The 14,995-nt window shown below is 33.2% G+C and overlaps 2 protein-coding genes and 1 long non-coding RNA gene across 4 annotated transcripts in view; 1 reads left to right on the top strand and 2 right to left on the bottom strand.

The window, feature by feature from the left end:
- The window catches only part of LOC148550829 (uncharacterized), a 157,425-nt gene that overhangs the window by 76,413 nt on the left and 66,017 nt on the right, over positions 1–14,995 (bottom strand). The gene's annotated exons all lie outside the window — the stretch shown is intronic.
- On the top strand, positions 8,837–9,858 carry LOC107609915 (uncharacterized protein At5g65660). Its single transcript, XM_016311973.3, has 2 exons — positions 8,837–9,134; positions 9,558–9,858. Exons 1-2 carry the CDS (start codon positions 8,898–8,900, stop codon positions 9,720–9,722), a joined length of 402 nt encoding a protein of 133 aa, XP_016167459.1. The 5' UTR covers positions 8,837–8,897; the 3' UTR covers positions 9,723–9,858.
- LOC148550830 (uncharacterized) lies at positions 11,614–14,766 on the bottom strand. 2 transcript variants are annotated; one of them, XM_088493940.1, is made up of 3 exons: positions 13,961–14,766; positions 13,733–13,880; positions 11,614–11,822 (listed from the first exon to the last, which is right to left on the bottom strand). In XM_088493940.1, the coding sequence occupies exon 1, from the start codon at positions 14,471–14,473 to the stop codon at positions 14,030–14,032; it is 444 nt and encodes a 147-aa protein (XP_088350066.1). In that variant the 5' UTR covers positions 14,474–14,766; the 3' UTR covers positions 11,614–11,822; positions 13,733–13,880; positions 13,961–14,029. The 2 variants fall into 2 exon arrangements, with proteins under 2 accessions (XP_088350066.1, XP_088350065.1); XM_088493939.1 differs by having other exon boundaries at positions 11,614–13,880.

Here is a 14,995-nt window from a genome sequence, read left to right as displayed (position 1 = left end):
TGCAGTTTATGATATGCAGATAAACTGACCAAATAACGCAATGTTATCGCATCCACTACAGGAGAATACGTTTCTTCATAATCTATACCGGGCCTTTGTGAAAAACCTTGTGCCACAAGTTGGGCTTTGTAGCGCACAACTTCATTTTTCTCATTTCGTTTTCTCACAAATACACATCGGTATCCAACAGGTTTTACATCTTCTGGTGTACGGACTATGGTGCACGAATTGTGAATCACACTTTTCACAACGCGTACCACTAACCAGCAAGTGCACTGGGTCGTCCAAGTAATACCTTACGTGAGTAAGGGTCGAATCCCACAGAGATTGTTGGTTTGAAGCAATCTATGGTTATCTTGTAAATCTTAGTCAGGAATTCAATTATATTTATCAGTTGAATTGTGAATAACCAGAAGAGCATAAATTAAAAGTTACTTGTTGTGCAGTAATGGAGAATATGTTGGAGTTTTGGAGATGCTTTGTCCTCTGAATCTCTGCTTTCCTCTGTCTTCTGATTCACGCACGCACGTCCTCCTATGGCAAGCTGTGTGTTGGTGGATCACCGTTGTCAATGGCTACCTTCCATCCTTCCAGTGAAAACTACGCTCACGCGCTCTGTCACAGCACGGCTAATCACCGGTTGGTTCTCGATCCGGTTGGAATAGGATTTACTATCCTTTTGCGTCTGTCACTAACGCCCAGCCTTCAGGAGTTTGAAGCTCGTCACAGTCATTCAATCACTGAATCCTACTCGGAATACCACAGACAAGGTTTAGACTTTCCGGATTCTCATGAATGCCGCCATCAGTTCTAGCTTATACCACGGAGATTCTGATTAAGGAATCTAAGAGATACTCATTCAATCGGATATAGAACGGAGGTGGTTGTCAGGCACACGTTCATGGTTTGAGGAAGGTGATGAATGTCACGGATCATCACCTTCATCACAGTTAAGCGCGAATGAACATCTTAGATAGGAACAAGCGTGTTTGAATGGAAAACAGAAATACTTGCATTAATTCATTGAGACACAGCAGAGCTCCTTACCCCCAACAATGGGGTTTAGAGACTCATGCCGTCAGAGAATACAAAGTTTAGATTTGAGAATGTCATGAGATCCAAAATAGGTCTCTAAAAGTTGTTTAAATACTAAACTAGTAGCCTAGGGTTACAAAATATGAGTGGACTATGATGGATGATGCAGAGATCTACTTCTGGGGCCCACTTGGTGTGCAGGGGCCCACTTGGTGTGTGCTGGGCTGAGACTTTGAGCAATCCACGTGCAGAGGCCATTTGTGGAGTTGAACGCCAGTTTTTGTGCCAGTTTGGGCGTTCAACTCCAGTTTTTGATCCTTTTCTGGCGCTGGACGCCAGAATTGGGCAAAGGACTGGCGTTGAACGCCAGTTTACGTCGTCTATTATTGTGCAAAGTATGGACTATTATATATTGCTGGAAAGCCCTGGATGTCTACTTTCCAACGCAATTAGAAGCACGCCATTCTGAGTTCTGTAGCTCCAGAAAATTCACTTTGAGTGCAGGGAGGTCAGAATCCAACAGCATCAGCAGTCCTTTTTCAGCCTGAATCAGATTTTTGCTCAGCTCCTTCAATTTCAGCCAGAAAAATACCTGAAATTACAGAAAAACACACAACTCATAGTAAAGTCCAGAAATATGAATTTTTCCTAAAAACTACTAGAAATAGACTAAAAACTAACTAAAACATACTCAAAACTATATGAAATTATCCCCAAAAAGCGTATAAAATATCCGCTCATCAGACTACAGGTTCAAAGACTTCACGTTTTGCAAGTGACTCTAATTCAGCCTTCATGGCTTCTTTCCATTTTGGCCAATCATTCCTTTGTCGACATTCTTCGACTGATCTTGGCTCAAGATCCTTACTTTCATGCATGATATTTAATGCCATATTATATGCAAATATTTCATTGACAATTTTTTTATTTCGGTCCCATTTCTCTCCTGTAAAGATATAATTTATTGAGATCTCATCATTTTCACAATTTTCAGGTACCTGAACATCTTCTGGCGTTAACACTATATCAGAATTTTGGACAACTGCAGGTGTCTTTACTATGTCTTTTTCAACAGGAATCGTATTTATCTCTTTTCTCTTTCGAGGATTTTTGTCTTTGGAATCGACAGGCCTGCCACGCTTCTGGCGTGTATTTGCTTCGGTGGCAATTTGTCCAACTGGGACATCAATTCGAATTGGGACATTTTCCACTGGTATATACGACTTGGTTATCCTCTTTGTATCGGAAAATGCATCAGGCAATTCATTTGCTATTCTTTGCAAATGTATAATCTTTTGAACTTCTAGTTCACATTGCCCTGATCGAGGATCTAAATGCATCAACGATGATGCATTCCAATTAAGTTCCTTTTCAGGAAGCTTATTCTCTCCCCCTAATGTTGGAAATTTTGATTCATCAAAATGACAATCCGCAAATCGGGCTTTAAATACATCACCAGTTTGTATCTCAAGATACCTCACTATAGAGGGAGAATCATATCCAACATATATCCTCAATTTTCTTTGGGTCCCATTTTGGTGCGATTAGGTGGTGCAATGGGAACATATATCGCACACCCAAATATTCTTAAATGAGAGACATTTGCCTGCTGGCCAAAAGCTAATTGCATAGGAGAGAACTGATGGTAACTTGTTGGCCTCAAACGAATAAGTGCTGCGGCATGTAAAATAGCATGCCCCCAAACCGATGTTGGGAGATTTGTTCTCATAATTAAGGGTCTAGCAATTAATTGGAGGTGCTTAATAAGTGATTCTGCTAACCCATTTTGTGTGTGAACATAAGCTACTGGATGTTCAACACTTATTCCATTAGCCATACAATAAGCATCAAAAGCTTGGAAAGTAAATTCACCAGCATTATCAAGACGAATTGCTTTGATTGGATTTTCTGGAAATTGTGCTTTTAATCGAATAATTTGAGCCAGTAATCTCGCAAACGCCAGGTTGCGAGAAGATAATAAGCACACATGTGACCATCTCAAAGATGCGTCTATCAGGACCATAAAATATTTAAAAGATCTACATGGTGGATGAATAGGTCCACATATATCACCTTGAATCCTTTCTAGGAATTCAGGAGACTCAAATCTAATCTTTACTGGTGATGGCCTTAAAATCAACTTTCCCTGAGAACATGCAGCACAACAAAATTCACTAGTTTTAAGAATCTTCTGGTTCTTTAGTGAATGTCCATGGGAGTTTTCAATAATTCTCCTCATCATGGTTGTTCCCGGATGACCCAATCTATCATGCCAAGTTATGAATTCATTTGGGCTAGTAAACTTCTGGTTTACAATGGCATGTGATTCAATTGCACTAATCTTGGTATAATACAACCCAGATGAAAGTGAGGGTAACTTTTCTAATATAACCTTTTATTTAAATCATGAGCTGTGATACATAAATAATCATGATTTCCCTCATTCATTGTTTCAATATGATATCCATTTCGGCGAATATCTTTAAAGCTCAACAAGTTTCTTCGAGACTTGGTAGACAATAGTGCATTATTTATTATAAATTTTGTTCCTCCAGGAAACAAAATTATAGCTCTTCCGGAGCCTTCTATCACATTGACCGAGCCAATAATAGTATTAACATATTCTTCTTTTGGCACAAGATGGGTAAAATATATAGTACTTTTAAGAATAGTGTGCGAACTTGCACTATCCGCAAGGCAAATATCTTCAGAATATGTCCTTGCCATTTTTCTTCAAAAAAACAAATAATGATAATAATAAAATGAGTAAAAGTACATGCACAGTAAAAATTATTCACATGAATACTTAACAAACACACATATTAAACTATTCCGTCATTGATCAAATGGCCAATATTTCCTTCAAAATCCTCAAAGAAATTAGATACATCATAATGAGTGGTGGGATTTTCAGCATCATTTGAAACGAAATTCGATTCTTTTCCCTTGTCGTCCTTTTTCAAAGATGTCTGGTAAAGATCGACAAGGTGCCTTGGGGTACGACAGGTACGTGACCAATGGCCCTTTCCACCACAACGGAAACACTTATCCTCTGTTGATTTATTCTGCCCGATATTTCTTTCTTTATCCCACTTCTGGTGAGATCCTCTCTTTTGAATATAATTCTTTTTTCTTCCATAATTTTTCTTGTTATTGAAACCTTGCCATTTACTTCTTCTGGGGTAATGATTTGTCGCATTTACTTCAGGAAATGGGGCGGTGCCAGCTGGGCGCGCTTCATGATTTTTCAAGAGCAACTTATTGTTGCGTTCAGCAACAAGAAGACAAGAAATTAACTCAGAATATTTTTTAAATCCTTTTTCTTGATACTGCTGCTGCAGGAGCACATTCGAGGCATGAAAGGTTGAGAAAGTTTTCTCTAACATATCGGGCTTGAGGAAGTATCACATGATTGTACCTTTTTTCAAAATCTTTCAACAGATCTGCAGGATCTTTTAATGTGGAATATTCATTTTTCAATCATACGTCAAGATGACGATGAAGGAAAATCATGGCCTTGGCTTTATCCTTCTGGGATGCATTATTTTCAGCCTTAATGGTATCTCCAAGATCCATTGAATCAAGATGGATTTCAGCATCTAATATCCATGATAAATAATTGTTTCCAGATATATCAAGAGCATTGAATTCAAGATGAAAAAGCTTCGACATAATGAAAATTTGTTACCTGAGTCTTCCTAAAATTTTGATCAGAGTCTCGTGCTGATAACGTGTTGTAAAATAACTAAATAAATAAGGAAAAAGTAACAAATATAAAATATGAAAATATAATTAGATAACTCAAGTAGTAATATTCACTGGAATTACTATATCAATACAATAGATATAATTAATATATTTAATAATATTAAAGTATATAAGAGAATAGTACGAAAGAGAAAGAATATTATATGTTGTAATGTGTATATATATATATATAAAGATAGAAAGAAATATTAAAAGTAAAGAGAGAGAGAATTGCATTTGTTTTTATTACTGTAAAGAGAGAGAAAAAGAAAATATTTGTAATTGTATATGTCAAATTCTATTGCCTCGTTCATGCTTTTATAGGCAAACAAATTCTTCTTTTCAAACATTATTAATTGTGCTATATGAAAATTTGCTCCTTCCAATATGGGAAATTAGATTCACCCATAAATGCTGTAACACATGACAAAATTTATACTTCTATATCTATATTTTTATACTATATGTAATTTCATTATTTATGGATAGATTCTGAACTTTTAAATCCAACATCATTTGGTTTTTTTAATAAAATATTTAGAAAACATAACATATATATAATTCTTAAATATATGTAGAAATGAACTAACAGTCAAACTTTTGATGTTGTCTATTGTGGTCACAATTTTATACAAATAATATATATGATATGTAATAATTCTATATAATTGAATAATAGATAAATAAGAATGATATTTTAGAGCAAAATAATTAAAATTATAAATTTATCTACTCTTATAATATAAACCGTGTAAGAATACCCTACCAAATTAAGCCAAACAGAAAAAAAAAAAAATTGAATTTGTTTCTTTCCTTGCGACCAATTAATTAGTTCAAAGTAATATGAACCTATAGCTGAGAACATACCTATACCGTTCAAAACACAATGGTCTTTTCATTTGACAAATATTTAATTTAAAGAGGCCAAATAATGCATCTTATACAGCAGCACCTCGAGTTCATTCGCTCTTTTAATTTAATGGAAAAAAGGAAAAGTAACATAAATGACAAACCACCAATGTATGCTTTTCTGATTACCATATATTATTCAGTCCACAACTTTTCTTTGTTGGTTTTCTTATTATTATTGTTATTATTTTAGTTCACAATTTCTGCTGAATAAAAAATCAAAAGCTTTCCTATTTCAAAAATTGGAGTAATTCGTACAGCATAGCTATTCTTCTTAAACATTATTGAGCATTTCTGTATATTTTTATTGACAAACTAGTCTTATTAATTTAAATTTGAAAAAGTATTAGTACACAATGAGAATACTAAATAATATAAACAATGGATATGTCAGATGTTCAATTCAATAGATATATAGATGATTGTGTTGATTATTTTTAATTGGATGATTATTTCTTTGGATTCGATTTACTCATGCACAGTTAATAATAACTAGATGTTCAATTTACTAGGTGTGCGGATGTTTATCCTAATGTTAGGGTTTAGGAAGTAATTTAGAGGTAGAGTATTTTTTTATTTTATTAGATCAATTTTAGAATTCATTATTCATATTGTTTACAAAAGTCATTGTCTACTTAACAAAACCCTTTAAATTTTGATTGGTGGCTCATTCAAGTGTCATAAAAGTTAGTTATGGGCTGCAATTTCAACAAATAACTACACTCCGACAACTCATCATCTTCAAAATCTTTTGATAAAAGAAACTAGCTCAAAGAACTTTCAATAACGAAACAATATATGGTAAGTTATAAACCAAAATTCAAGTGATCATTTTATATATTATGATGAAATTTGGTGCTTATATATCTAAAAGATCGTTTTCTTATCTAAATTTTGACGATAATTATATATAGTTGGATGAAATAATAATAAAATGGCATGATTAATTATTAACTAATGTACCTAATAAGAGTAAAATATCATATTACTATGTCACCTTATTCTTACCATTAAGTTTCAATAAACTCTTTTACGACATGGCAAGTATCGATTTAAATATAAAACAAAAATAAATAAAAAAAGTCATAAGGACAATGCAATATGTTTGATATTAAACAAATAAAATAACAGATACATTACTACTACAATTCGTTTAAACTTTTTTGGTTTTTAATTTCTTTAGTGAGTGGGATTTCCATTTATCTTTGACTATGAGTAGCCCATTTAAGAGACAAACCTAAGTCTCCTGAAAACGATTTATCCATCTTTAATTTGATACTCTCTCGTAGGTCCCAGCATGTATTGTATGTAGTGCCTTCAACATTAAGGTATGTTTGTCCATTACATTAAGATACTTGACCAACACTAAATCAACTATACTCACATTATGAAACTGTTGGCCTCACATAAAAGTGAAGGGGAAAAAAGGGTGGAAAATATAATAAAGCTTACTATATATGCTGGTTGGTCATTTTCTTCTCTAGTATGCTTCTTTATTTTCATTTTTAGTGCTTTAATTTTATATATACTTTATTTTCGATTTTTTTTCCCTTAATTGATGTTACGTTGTACGTGATTTTCTTGTCTAATGAGTTATTTTGATAGAAAAGAGTATTTTAAGACTTACAGTTGCAATTATCTCTTGAATTGATAACTGTGCTTATGGCAATATATATAATAAAAAATATAAGGAACAACTTTTAATAATAAATATTAACTAGTTTTTCTTTTATCATAAAATATTTTTTATGTTTATTTTTAGAGAATTTAAGATTTAAGATTAAAATTTAGAATTTAGAATTAGAAAGTATTGACTGATATTATTAACTGAAAATAGTTGATCTTTTAATTGAACTCGCACGGTAATAATAAAATATTTTCTGTTGTGCCTAAATTTTAGGCATAAAATTCAAAAATAAAAAGATAGATTCTACTATTTTTTATCTATATGTTTAGATAATTTAGACAAAAAATTATAAGTACCAAAAAATTTCTCATAATAATAAATCAACAAAGAATGGTTTCTAGGTTGGAAATTTGTTAAGATACTAGATCTCTCTTTATAAACCAGCATTATCTTTTTCAAGCTTCAAAAGCTGTGTACATGCAAAACACAGTTTATGTTAGCTATATGGCTTAAGTACTACATTGAATTTACTTATTTGTTTAACGTGGAAGTTAAAGCATTTTCTTTATAGAACTTAAATTTGCAGCCTATTAACTCTTAGTTTGGTGAAAAGATACCGTTAAAAAAAAAAAAACTTAAATTTGAACTTAGCGTTATCAATTTATACGGTAAATGTTTTAAGATTTGAGAAATTTTTGGAGATCAATAATTTTTAATATTTTTTGTTATTATTTAACTAGCACAAACATTAAATTATTCTTTACAAATAAATTTTATTAATTTATATGTACAAATTCTGAAAAATATGTATACAAATTGTATTAATTCATGTGTAAAAATCCTAGTAAATATAAAGTGTAAATTATATGTTTTTTTGCAAAATTTCTATAAATATAAATATAAATTATTATTAGTGAAATACTAACAAAAAATAATAATATTTATTGGCCATGTAGCATTGTTGTTAACATTTGCCTTTGTTTATTAATCATTTAATATTTCCTTTAAGAAAATGACTTCAAGAACAATAATATATGTTATATATGGTTCAAAAGAAAATTCTACATCTGCCAAAACAAAAGACAACAAAATTATTGTTGTCCCAAGAAACCGAAATTTAAATTTATTTTTCTTAAAAAAACTGTAATTAACAACTGTCCAAAAAATTTTATTGTAAGATTATGATATCTAAATTTTTTTTTGAAGTGAGTGAAGAGACAAATTCAATTAAGGTCCTTTGTGGAGTCCATTGCACTTTGCTCCAAAGTATATATAGAACTGTTTTTACTTTTAAGTGTCATAATGATAGTGATGAAGAGAAATAAAGAAAGAAGCATTCACCCACTCCAACAATAACTTGAAGCTCAATAAATAAACATGTCACAATCAAAGTCCAGTCACACTTAACAAAGTACAAAACCCCACCATCATATCATGGCTACCTAATAATCATGCCATAAAAAAGGTACCTCATATTTGTATTTATAAATAAATGTTGTTCAGTTCCTATGATCACAATTCACAACCACCAATTCCTTCATTCATTCATTCCCTCACTCACAAACAATAATTGAATTGAATGGAGCTTCAGGACAGTGCATTGAATAGGGTATCAATTGGTTTTCCTCTTGGTTTGGGATTTCTATTTGCTTGTTTAATTTTTGTTTGTGGATTCTTTTGTTGCTGCTTACATTGGAAGAAGTTTCAATCTTTGTTTCAATCTTCTTCTGGGGGTATCAATTCTCATCATCAGGCACACACACAACAACAAGCAGATTCAGCTTACTATCAATACAAACTTGATTTTCCTGTTCCGGTAAGTTATCTTATTTACTTAATTATATATTAATATTAATTTCTGAAGTAATTGTAATGTTGAATAATTACCCAGAATTATTGTGAGAATTTCTTTAAGGTGATGAGGTTGAGTTTTTTTTTTTTTTTTACACAATGCAAACTTTTCATTTATCAAATAGTTTTGCTAAAAGGACTTGGTTAAAATTTGAAAAATTTGTTGATTTTTTTGACATAAATTGTGTTCTAAAGATATTTGTTCAAAAAAATAAACCATGAAAAAATTGAAAATAATGTGACATCATGGGATGGCATGAATAAATTTGTCCTAAACAGATTCCAAATTTCGCTAAATTAAAGTGATTTTGGCATTTTTGTTTGGTTAATTATAGTGGTAAAATTCAATATTGATTAATGGTTTTTTTCCCCTTATTATTGTAAGTAGATGGTGAAGCAGAAGTATGCAGAGAGTTTGCCAGTGCTAATGCCAGGGGATGAGATCCCAAAATTCATAGCCATGGCATGCCCATGTCAGCCTCCAAGAGAAGAAAAGATCACAATTCATGTGCAAAATGATGAAGCACAAAGTGACTTTTGCGGCAGCAACTAAGTGTCGAGAATTCGAGTCTTGCTCGTAGCATAGCAAGTTTTAAAACTCCCGGATAAGATGCTCGTCCAGATGTCTACAAACCAGCAATGGATTAGTCACTGTACTTGACGAGGGGGACCCAAAATTCAAAGTAAACCCTTTTAAGAATTCAGGGTAGTTACCAGTTTATATATATATATAGGGAGAGAGAGAGTGAGAGATTTAGGATCTTTTCTTGTCAATATAGAATAGCAGAGAAGCTCTTTTGATAGATTTGTTGCCGAATGTGAGTGAGATTATTTAATCCTCGAAGCTCACTCAACATGCGACAAAAATAAGTAAGTTGGAAGCCCCATCTTAAAAAATTTTGTTCTCAAATTGGGAAGAAAATGGTTTGAAATATCAATCTTCCTGCCTTTTTTTTCTCTCTTATTTCTTTTCTTTTAAATCCCTTCTCTCTACATAGTTTAAGGACAACTTTCTTGTCCCTTTTTTGTATAGGGTTAATTTCTATGTGTTGTTGGTTGTAAAATAATTTTGTCCTTATATCTAATCAAATATTTTTATAAAAATTTTATTATCTTATTCTTATGTGTTAAGAACACATGGTAAAGTTATAAATTTAAAAACTTTTATTAAAAATATACAAAATTTAAATTTTTATATATTTTTTTATATTTATTAAAAAAATAAAATATTTTATTATTAATAATTTTATCATGCATCTTAAAAATATGTTAGCTAAATTTTTTTATAATAGTAAAATTATTATTTTAAAAATTATGCAAAATTAATAATTCAAAAATGACGACACTAAATAATGTTATTCAACTTTCTAGAATTTGACAAAAACCCTTTTAATTTCTTTATAGTAATGTATGGTAATATAAAAAATCTATCCATATATAAGTTAGGAAAAATCTCACGTATACCAGACTATTTTACTGGAAGAGTGAAATTCTAAGTGTTTTGAGCGTTGAGATGAAACAGTATGAGAAATTAAATGGTGGCAATGAAGATGAGAGATATTTAGCTGAAGCATGTCATTATGTGGTTCACGTACGATAGCAAAAAGGTGTAAGACAGTTGCTCAAATGCTACAAGTTTAAATCTTTTTATTAACCAAATTCAACCAAATTAAACAATAAAACTTGACTATTTTTACTGGAAGAGTGAAGTTCTAAGTGTTTTGAGCGTTGATATGAAACAGTATAAGAAATTGAATGGTGGCGATGAAGATGAGAGATATTTAGATGAAGCATGTCATTGTGTGGTCCACGTACGAGAGCAAGAAGGTGTAAGACAGTTGCTCAAATGCTACACGTTTAAATCTTTTTATTAACCAAGTTCAATAAAACTTGAAAAAATTATACTACCATCTTTTTATTAACCAAGTTCAATAAAACTTGAAAAAATTATACTACCATACAAGTCTTTTTGGAAGACAATAAAATCCACTGTAGCGTGCTAACACGCGCATCACTCAACCGTTTTCAAAACGTGCTCTCACTCACCATTATGGAAGACACTCCTTCTTCACGTTCTCCTTTCTCCTCCTCTTCCTTTTTCTTCTTCGCCTTTTTTTTTTGCGTTTCTCTTCCTTTTTTCTTCGCATGTTTCATTTTTATCGTTGTTTTTCTACTACTATTGTTGTTGCTGCATTTTTTTTCTCCTCTTCTTTCTATTGATTTTGCAACATTATATATTTTTTTTCTTTCTTTGTTTGATTTTTTGTAACACCCTAACTTTCAGCACGTCATGATCGTACCAAAAGCAAGCGTTACTGACTTGTTTTCCTTATTTACTATTTAATATTGAGCCTTTAGTTCGATACCGTGTTTCAATTTTTTAAGAAAATGCCGGAAAATATAGTTTCTCATTAATCAAAATCATTCATCAACGAACACAAGTAATAATAATCACATAATTATTAATAATGATAAATATTATACAAAAGATTTCAAATAAGACTCAGTTACAACTCCTATCCCTCTGTATAAAATAAAAACTTAAAGTAATAAGGGCGAAGGAATTCTATGAAAGCAACTCAACACATAGACTTAACTTAAGTAAAACTCATAATCGCCCGTAACTTCAAACTGAATCTCCGAACCTGTGTCACTGAAAGAGTGAAAGATTTTGGGGTGACAACAAACCACTAGTTCTCAGTAGGGAATGAGAATGTTGTAAAAGTAATGATTAACATGTAAATAATTGACTTTACTTAATAAAACTATTTCTTTTTAAACCTTTGGAAATACTTTTTGTTCTTACTTCATATACTGAATTACCTTCTTTAACTTTTTGAACTAAAAACAAATTCCAATTCTCAGTAACTTCAATACACCAACTAATAGCACAAGAAACAGATCAACACACAAACAAATTGCAATAAGACAAACAAGTCAAGCAGCACAATCACAGAGAAAATATAACAAGCAAAACAAGACCAAATGCAAATGTGCAATCAATATGATGCATGTCTGTCCTAAGCAGGCCATGGGCTCATGCGTCGGTTGTCTACCTGCAACCCGACGTTACTCGAAGCGAACTCCGAATATGATTTCTTTACTGTGTCAATTAGACACCTTGACATCACGGTTACCCGTGTCAATTAGGCCTCATCATAATAATGTGCATCACAGTAAAAAACAGTGCTATCAGTTAGGCGAACATTCACGCATTAGCAATCTCAGGCTATCAGATAGGCGGACCCTTTCGCATTAGCAATTTAGCACAAAGGCCCATTCAACATATAATATGCTATCAGTTAGACGGACATTCCCGCATTAGCAATCTCAGGCTATTAGTTAGGCGGGCGCTTCCGCATTAGCACTTTGGCACAAAGGCCCATTCACATTTCATTTTCATAAATCATAATCTACTTCAGTTATTTATTCCACTTTTCATTATTCCTCCACATCACCAATTACATACTCATACCTCTACATCACCGCTTAATTATACATACCTCCGCATCACCTTATTATTATTCACACCTCCGCATCACCACATATTCCTTCACTTATCATACCTCAAAGCATTAGTTTCTAGGCAGCCAAACTTCTTTAACGTTTAATAAAAATTCCTTTCCTTAATAAATTGGACTCAAGTTATTACTTAAACAAGAAACTTTTCTCAATAGAATAAACTTAAAGCATAACTCTTTTCCTGATAAATTGAAAGCCAAATAAAATGAGTTTTAAATCAAATCCTCTTTTGATTAACGCTTTAAGCAAAGCCTCAAAGTTTTATAAAAATTTCTGCAGCATTTCCTCTAAAATTCGGGTTTTGCCACTCTTCAAGGGTCCCAACCAAATCATTTTCAATTCTCAGAAAATCACTTCCAACAAATCAACAAATCAAGTCCAATATCCAAAACACTTATAAATCTTAAATCTAACCAGTTCCGATGTAAAAATCTTTTCCAGTTCTCAATCCATTACCAATAAAACAAATTTTCAATACAAAGCCCTCTTCTTAATGAGTAAATATGTAAACCAAATGTTTTCCAATATAAAATCGTGTCTAAAAATAAGCCTGTAAATCAGATTTTTAATATAAAGTTCCTTCTTAATGTAAATATATAACTAAATCAGGTTTTCAAAACAAAAACACTTTTTCGTATGCTTTTTACAAAAACTTGGACAACATCTCCTTTTAACATTGGACTTTACCACCCATGCGGGCTCCCTCAGATTCCTCACTTCCCAAACCAAACTCAAATCCAACTCCATTCAACAATTATCAATGCAACAATTTCTTCAATATCTAACTCATCATCTTTCAATTTAACAAGTAATACTAATTTAATCACCTTTCACAGCCACAACTCAACCAATTCATCATAATCACACAAAATCAGAATTTCAACAACTCCATCAAAACCAGAAAACCAATATCAAGCACAGCCTCAATTCAAACTCTTCATTCAGTCATTGCAAGCAATCATAAATTATTTGCAAATGTTCACTAGACTTCCGTGGCATTCATAATTTTATAACAGTTAATTTCAAAATAAAACCCTCTACCTCGATGTCGCAATAGCAGGATTTAATGCAGGAATTCCCTTTATCCCCAATTCGTGGCAGCAGCAGCGATTTTAGTAATATTCTCGCAGCAGAAACATTCAATAGCTCTAGACAAGGGCAGCAACGCCGAACAATGACAACAATGACTCTGAAAAACTAAATGAATCAGAAACAGTTGCGGAGTTAGGTGATACAGGGCAGAACCAGAGCAATTCTTCATAAGCTTACCAAAACGAAAGGTAATAGCAACAACGTCTCCAATTCAGTCATCCAACAGGGAGGACACAATCCGGTTCATCACCAATGACGGCAGCAATTGTAAACTCCAGTAACGTTGATAGTAGCGGCAGCAGCGGAGGACTCCATGGCCACCTTCTTCCTCTCTCTGCTCGGACTCCTTTCTGCAGTGAACCCAACAGCAGTAGCCATGTGCCCAAGTGACAGCAGCAGTAACACTCGGCAGCAAGGGTACGACGCCGGTACACCGCCAGCGGCGGCGATCTCAACCGACGGCGATGGCGGCGAGAGCAGCGGCGGCAGAACGGCGACGGAAACCACCCCGCGACGCCTTCTCTCTCTCTGCATGTGTTCTATCCCTCTCTCTCTCTTCTCATCTTCTCTGTGATGGTAACGATCATGATAGCGGCAGCAACAGCAGTTTGGAATGGCGAACAGCGGTGGTTGAAGCTCCAACGACGACGGAGGCAAGGCGCGGCGGCGACGGCGCGAGACCACGCCCATTCCTCTTCTCCTCGATCGCGGCCTTCTTTCTCGATCTTTGTTTCTCTCCTCTGGCTCTGGCGGCAGTGGCGGCAACCGGCGTAGGGAGCGGCACAGCGCAGCGATTCTCCTTCCTCTCTTCTTCCTCTATTCCGTCACTCTCTCCCTCTGTTCTCCGTTTCCCCCTCAAGGCCCCTCTGTTTCATTTCTTTTCCTTTCTGATTTCTTTCTTTATTTTGATTTTTGTTGCTGTGTGTTAGCATTTTGGAAGAAAGGGGAAGTGGTGTGGAGGTGAAGAAAGCTAAGCGTGGCCTATTGCAGAGTGAACAGGTGGTGGGAGGGTATATGTGTGTGTGTGGGGATTGGGTAGAAAGAAGTTAGGGTTAGTGAATTAGGAATTAGGATTTAGAATTAGGAATTTAGGATTTGACTAGAGTTTTTATTTAAAACTTAATTTAATAAATATAATTAATTTTAAGAATATTATTTTATTTTTTAAATTATAAATTATTTGTAATTAAATATTTTAATTTAAAATTATAG

Source organism: Arachis ipaensis, chromosome B7 (genome assembly GCF_059453495.1).
Source record: "Arachis ipaensis isolate K30076 ecotype BB chromosome B7, ASM5945349v1, whole genome shotgun sequence".
Classification (NCBI taxonomy): domain Eukaryota; kingdom Viridiplantae; phylum Streptophyta; class Magnoliopsida; order Fabales; family Fabaceae; genus Arachis; species Arachis ipaensis.
This window is presented reverse-complemented; position numbering and strand designations above follow the sequence as displayed.